At 46.9% G+C, this 7,276-nt stretch overlaps 1 protein-coding gene across 2 annotated transcripts in view; it reads right to left on the bottom strand.

The window, feature by feature from the left end:
* Positions 1 to 275: 275 nt before the first annotated feature.
* LOC143942100 (uncharacterized) overlaps positions 276 to 7,276 on the bottom strand; it is a 30,311-nt gene continuing 23,310 nt past the window's right edge. Inside the window, exons 2-8 of one of the 2 annotated variants that reach the window (XM_077463396.1) lie at positions 6,715 to 6,779; positions 4,248 to 4,312; positions 3,616 to 3,680; positions 2,534 to 2,598; positions 1,892 to 1,955; positions 1,413 to 1,476; positions 276 to 366 (exon numbers count right to left, since the gene is read on the bottom strand). In XM_077463396.1, coding sequence (XP_077319522.1) covers positions 1,427 to 1,476; positions 1,892 to 1,955; positions 2,534 to 2,598; positions 3,616 to 3,680; positions 4,248 to 4,312; positions 6,715 to 6,779 — 374 coding nt within the window. In that variant the 3' untranslated portion in view covers positions 276 to 366; positions 1,413 to 1,426. The remainder of the gene's footprint in view (positions 367 to 1,412; positions 1,477 to 1,891; positions 1,956 to 2,533; positions 2,599 to 3,615; positions 3,681 to 4,247; positions 4,313 to 6,714; positions 6,780 to 7,276) is intronic. The other variant, XM_077463397.1, reaches the window with a different exon arrangement.

Raw genomic sequence — 7,276 nt, 5'->3', positions numbered from 1 at the left:
CACAAAAAAACTGAGTGGCTAAACCCATGCAACAAGTTAGGATGAAAGCTCATAACTCTGCTTTAGACCTATCCTACTTGGCTATCTCCTTCCTAACTCAGTGTAACAAAGTAGTACATTCATTTTTGGGTCCACAACATTGAGTGGTTAAACCCAAGCAATGAGTTATGATGAAAAACTCACAACTCAGACAGATGATTGAGCTCTAGATTCTCGCTCTACTTCCTAATCCTGCGTAACCAAGTACATTCATTTTTGGGTCCACAACATTGAGTGGCTAACCCAAGCCATGCTACCTACCATTTGCCAGTACTGCAGGAGCAGAAAAGGGATTTCATCTTGCTTTGACTGTTCATGGCCTTCCAACTAGTCATGGAAAAGAAAAAAAATTTACAATGGAGTCATGCCTATGTATTCAGAGATAATGAAATCTGAGGTCCAATCTAAACCATGTCATGCAATACAGACTTTCACTGTGAACCCAAAATGCTTGCTGTATGGTTAAACCTGGCTTTAATGTGTTCCAGGGTCACTTAGCCCTGAATCTCTAGAGCCGTTAAAGCAGGAGTCAGTTTACGTTTAACCAGTGGGTTAAATGAAAAAAAAAAAAAAAAAAAGGATCAGATTCCTCCATCCAAATGCGGGAAGCCTCCCCGCTCATTTTATTTTGACAGCAGGGAGACTCCCTTGCTGTGAGGCTAGGTTCACACAATGCGATGCGAACAGCGCGATTCCTGTGCGAGTTCCCCCCTCGCATGTCTCACAGGCAGGTCACAATTCCCTCTGCGAACCTCTGTGGGTGTCAATACAAAGTTAAAGTGGAAGTAAGCCCATGGATTTAAACAGTTAAAAAAATAAAAAAATAAAAAAAGCATGCCGGGAATGCCAACTGCACATTGGCTGTGCTCTCAGCCAAACTATCAAACCATCCAATGGCTGGTGTCATAACAAATCACATGTGCAGCACCATAGCAGTTGAAGATTAAAACAGAGGCAAAGAAGGCAGCTTCCTTGGCTGAAAACGATAGGGGAGTTTACTTCCACTTTAATGACACCCCCAGTTCGGTTGGCAGTACGCGCTGTGAAATGGTGCAGGAATCGGATCGCATTTGATCCGATTCAATTCCAGTGCGGAGCAAAAAAGGGTCCTGCACCCTTTCGATCCAAATGCGATGCAAATTCAGCCATATATAATCTGTATGGTTGAATTCACATCGCACAGACACCATATGTGATCTGCACAGCAATACAGTGCGAAATCGCACGCGGATGTCCAACGCCGAGATCGTGTGAACCCAGCCTCAAAATATACAAATCAGATTTGAATCCTACTGCCTCTGCAGCACTTATCGAGCCGGGATAAACCGACTTCTGTCCAGCCACAGTGGTCACACATTTAATTTGATACATACCTCTCAGTTTACTCTCAGACAGCATCGTGTTGCCATAATTCAGCCTTGGTGGGCATCTCGCCAGCTACAATATAAAATGTAAGCCTTAGGATCACATGAAAACATAAGCGGTTGATTTTGTATAGAAAAAAGGAAGGAGTTTATCAGAACATCAATATTAAATACATTAGCAATACTGAACTAGGGGGAAGGCTCGCGCACCTCATCCACACCCCCAGGAGCTCAATCCATGCCAGACACTACCAACCGAACCATAACATCTCACTCTTAGGCACCAGGAACCTGGTCACCACCAAATCGCGTGGTTAAATCCAAGCCCATGAGTCACGAGAAAGGCTCATAACTCAGTTTAGCAATGAAATTAGCAACTCTGGTCCACAAAAACCATGTGGCCAAACTCAAAACTCAAGTAACGATAAAAGTTCATAAACTCGTCCCGTGTTTATAAAAAAAAAAAAAAAAAAAAAAAAAAAACGTACCATTTGCTGAAGTGGCAGGGCCAAAAGGAAATTCCGTATTGCTTTGGGCTTTTTTTTTCTCCCGCTAGAAAATTGAAAAAGATCATAAAATGATTACAGTGCCATTTGCATTTCACAGGAGGTTGGCGCGCAGAGGCCTCAGAAACAGAAGTAGCGTGAGCAGAGACAGCGTGAGCAGAGACAGCGTGAGCAGAGACCTCATACGCAGGCGCAGCATGTGTCCCAGCACGCGTGTTGCCGCATGCGTCCCGACTTGCATGTGGCCAGCATACATCCCGACTCGCAAGGGTCAACATGCGCCCGACACGGAGGCCAGTGTTGGGGAAGCTCTCCGCAGACTTCCCCCAAGTGGGATCAAAGTGAAATTCGCCACCTGCATCTCTTTACAGAGAAGGAGCTCCTAGGAACCGGTAACCTTCATGGAATGCTAAACACTGATGTGAATGAAAGCCAACCAAGTCCTCCGCTGTGACAGGGCATGCCCCACTGTCGACACTGAACTTGGGGGGGGGGGGGGGGAGGCTCGCGCACTTCATCCACACCCCCGGGAGCTCAATCCCTGCCAGATGCTTCCAATCAAACCATAACAGCTCACTCCTAGATCCCCAGAACCTGGCCACCTCCTGTGTTTTTTCATCTTACCATTTGCTGAAGCTGCAGGGCCACCAAAGGAAATTCCACATTGCTTTGAGCTTTTTTTCCTCCCACTGGAAATTGAAAAAAAAGATCATAAAATGAACGATGGGGTCAATTCCACCAAAGTCGAATAAACCAAAATAGATGCCATAACCCTACCAAGAAATAAGGAATCTAGCATTACCGGCCTACTGAAAGATGCTTCCTAAATCCCTTACTTCCCTAGAAAAGTATGCGTATTTGGAGAATGCCTAAACCTGCATACTTGTCTGGGGTTAAAGAACAGCATGAAGGCAAACTGGTCATCCACCAAAACAGTGAAATGTGAACGAAGGCGCTAACCAAGTTTTCCAGCGTGACAGGGCAAGCAGCACTGTCAACAGCGAATTACATGGAAGGCTCGCTCACCCCAACCACACCCCCAGGAGCTCAATCCATGCTAGACACTACCAACCGAACCATAACATCTCACTCTTATGCCGCGTACACGTGATCAAATTGTCCGGCGACTTAGTCCGCCGGAACGCATTTCCCCAGACAATCCGATTGTGTGTGGGCTTCAGCGTACTTTTTCAGCGTAAAGTCTGGCGGACTTAGAAAGTAGTTTTGCAGCCCAATCTTTCCGGACTTGGGTTTCAGCGGACAATACGTTTGTCAGTATGCTAGTCCGGCTGGACTAAGAATGACGCATGCTCAGAAGCAAGTACAAAAAGGAAGCTATTAGTTACTGGCCATTGAACTTCCTTTTTCTAGTTCCGTCGTACGTGCTGTACGTCATCGCGCTAGCAATCGCCAGACTTTCCGTGTGTCGCTGTGTGGCCAAGTCCGTTCGGTAGAAAGTCCGCCGAATTGTTTGCCGGACTAAGTACACCGGACAATTCAATCGTGTGTACGCGGCATTAGGCCCCAGAACCTGGTCACCACCAAATCGTGTGGTTAAATCCAAGCCCATGAGTCACAATAATGGCTCATAACTCAGTTTAGCAATGAAATTAGCAACTCTGGTCCACAAAAACCATGTGGCTAAACCCAAAACTCAAGTAACGATAAAAGCTTATAATGTCGTCCCGCGTTTATAAAAAACTTACCATTTGCTGAAGCTGCAGGGCCACCAAAGGAAATTCCGTATTGCTTTGGGCTTTTTTTTCTCCCGCTAGAAAATTGAAAAAGATCATAAAATGATTACAGTAAGCTTGATCGCGCAACATGCCATTTGCATTTCACAGGTAGTCGGCGCGCAGAGGCCTCAGAAACAGAAGTAGCGTGAGCAGAGACCTCATGCGCAGCGCGTGTCCCAGCAGGCGTGTTGCCGCATGCGTCCCGACTTGCATGTGGCCAGCATACATCCTGACTCGCAAGGGTCAACATGCGCCCGACACGGAGGCCAGCATTGGGGGGGGGGGGGAAGCTCTCCGCAGACTTGCCCCAAGTGGGATTAGAGTGAAATTCACCACCTGCATCTCTTTACAGAGAAGGAGCTCCTAGAAACCGGTAACCTTCATGGAATGCTGAACACTGATGTGAATGAAAGCCAACCAAGTTCTCCGCTGTGACAGGGCAGGGCATGCAACACCGTCGATACTGAACTTGGGGGGGAAGGCTCGCGCACTTCATCCACACCCCCGGGAGCTCAATCCCTGCCAGATGCTTCCAACCGAACCATAACAGCTCACTCCTAGATCCCCAGAACCTGGCCACCTCCTGTGTTTTTTCATCTTACCATTTGCTGAAGCTGCAGGGCCACCAAGGAAATTCCACATTGCTTTGAGCTTTTTTTTTCTCCAGCTAGAAAATTAAAAAAGATCATAAAATGAACGATGGGGTCAATTCCACCAAAGTCGATTAAACCAAAATAGATACCATAACCCTACCAAGAAATAAGGAATCTAGCATTACCGACCTACCGAAAGATGCTTCCTAAATCCCTTACCTCCCCAGAAAAGTATGCGTATTTGGGGAATACCTAAACCTGCATACTTGCAGCGTGACAGGGCAAGCAGCACTGTCAACAGCGAATTACATGGAAGGCTCGCTCACCCCACCCACACCCCCAGGAGCTCAATCCATGCTAGACACTACCAACCAAACCATAATATCTCACTCTTAGCCCCTGAACACACGGTCGGAGATTTCGACAACCAAATCCGTTGGATCTTGTCCGAAACTGTTGCATACACACGGTCGGATTAAGTTGTCGAAAAATCCGATCATTCAGAACGTGATGACGCAATTTTGTTACGATAGGACTACGTTCAGGCTGGTAGCCAATAGCTTTGATGTAGGAATTTGATCTGAGCATGCGTGGCACTTGGTCCGATCAAAATTCTCTACACATGATCGGAGTATGTCCGATCGAACCAGTTGGTCGGAAAATATTTCCAACAAGTTGGAAAATTGGGTCCAACGGAATCAGTCCGATGCATACCACACACAGTCGGATTATCCGACAACGCGGTCCGATAGGACACATTCCGACGGATTCTCCGACCGTGTGTACAAGGGCTTAGGCCCCAGGAACCTGGTCACCACCAAATCATGTGGTTAAATCCAAGCCCATAAGTCACGAAAAAGGCGCATAACTCAGTTTAGCAATGAAATTAGCAACTCTGGTCCACAAAAACCATGTGGCTAAACCCAAAACTCAAGTAACGATAAAAGCTCATAAACTCGTCCTGCGTTTATAAAAAAACTTAAAAATTTGCTGAAGCTGCAGGGCCACCAAAGGAAATTCCGTATTGCTTTGGGCTTTTTTTCTCCCGCTAGAAAATTGAAAAAGTTCATAAAATGATTACAGTAAGCTTGATCGCGCAACATGCCATTTGCATTTCACAGGAGGTCAGTGCGCAGAGGCCTCAGAAACAGAATTAGCGTGAGCAGAGACAGCGTGAGCAGAGACAGCGTGAGCAGAGACCTCATGCGCAGGCGCAGCGTGTGTCCCAGCACGCATGTTGCATGCATGCGTCCCGACTTGCATGTGGCCAGCATACATCCCGACTCGCAAGGGTCAACATGCGCCCGACACAGAGGCCAGCCTAGATACCATAACCCTACCAAGAAATAAGGAATCTAGCATTACCGACCTACCGAAAGCTGCTTTCTAAATCCCTTACCTCCCCAGAAAAGTATCCGTATTTGGGGAATGCCAAACCCTGCATACTTGTCTGGGGTTAAAGAACAGCATGACGGCAAACTGGTCATCCACCAAAACAGTGAAATGTTAACGAAGGCGCTAACCAAGTTTTCCAGCCTAACAGGGCAAGCAGCACTGTCAACAGCGAATTACATGGAAGGCTCGCTCACCCCACCCACACCCCCAGGGAGCTCAATCCATGCTAGACACTACCAACCGAACCATAACATCTCACTCTTTGGCCCCAGGAACCTGGTCACCGCCAAATTGTGTGGTTAAATCCAAGCCCATGAGTCACGAGAAAGGCGCATAACTCAGTTTAGCAATGAAATGAGCAACTCTGGTCCACAAAAACCATGTGGCTAAACCCAAAACTCAAGTAACGATAAAAGCTCATAAACTCGTCCCGCGTTTATAAAGAAAAAGAAAAAAAAAAAAAAAAAAAAAAAAAAACTTACCATTTGCTGAAGCTGCAGGGCCATCAAAGGAAATTCCGTATTGCTTTGGGGTTTTTTTTCCTCCAGCTAGAAAATTGAAAAAGATCATAAAATGATTACAGTAAGCTTGATCGCGCAACATGCCATTTGCATTTCACAGGAGGTCGAGACAGCGTGAGCAGAGACAGCGTGAGCAGAGACCTCAGACGCAGCGTGTGTCCCAGCACGCATGTTGCCGCATGCGTCCCGACTCGCAAGGGTCAACATGCGCCCGACACAGAGGCCAGCGTTGGGGGGGGGGGGGAAGCTCTCCGCAGACTTCCCCCAAGTGGGATCAGAGTGAAATTCACCACCTGTATCTCTTTACAGAGAAGGAGCTCCTAGAAACCGGTAACCTTCATGGAATGCTGAACACTGATGTGAATGAAAGCCAACCAAGTTCTCCGCTGTGACAGGGCAGGGCATGCAACACTGTCGACACTGAACTTGGGGGGGGAAGGCTCGCGCACTTCATCCACACCCCCGGGAGCTCAATCCCTGCCAGATGCTTCCAACCGAACCATAACAGCTCACTCCTAGATCCCCAGAACCTGGCCACCTCCTGTGCTTTTTCATCTTACCATTTGCTGAAGCTGCAGGGCCACCAAAGGAAATTCCACATTGCTTTGAGCTTTTTTTCCTCCCACTGGAAATTGAAAAAAAGATCATAAAATGAATGATGGGGTCAATTTCACCAAAGTCGAGTAAACCAAAATAGATACCATAACCCTACCAAGAAATAAGGAATCTAGCATTACCGACCTACCGAAAGCTGCTTTCTAAATCCCTTACCTCAACAGAAAAGTATCCATATTGGGGGAATGCCTAAACCTGCATACTTGTCTGGGGTTAAAAAACAGCATGACTGCAAACTGGTCATCCACCAAAATATTCCATGACTGGAGTAAACAGACATAAAACACTCCCGTCCCCTCCGAGGAATTACCCACAACTACAGCCCCACTTAATCCAACCATACAAGAACAGACGTCTGGAGTGAAAATTGGCTGTAGCCGCCATTTATTAACATATAACCAATAAAACACATTCCTTGAACGTGGAGTGGAGGCAACTTGGGGGCGCTCAAGCTGGTGCAGAACTACAAGTCCCATCATGCCTCTTGGAGTCATTTTAAGTGCCAGC

Source organism: Lithobates pipiens, unplaced genomic scaffold (genome assembly GCF_037356315.1).
Source record: "Lithobates pipiens isolate NorthernLeopardFrog02 unplaced genomic scaffold, aLitPip1_a1.2 Scaffold_30, whole genome shotgun sequence".
NCBI lineage: Eukaryota > Metazoa > Chordata > Amphibia > Anura > Ranidae > Lithobates > Lithobates pipiens.
Note: the sequence above shows the minus strand (reverse complement) of the source record. Positions and strands in the feature narration are given on the sequence as shown.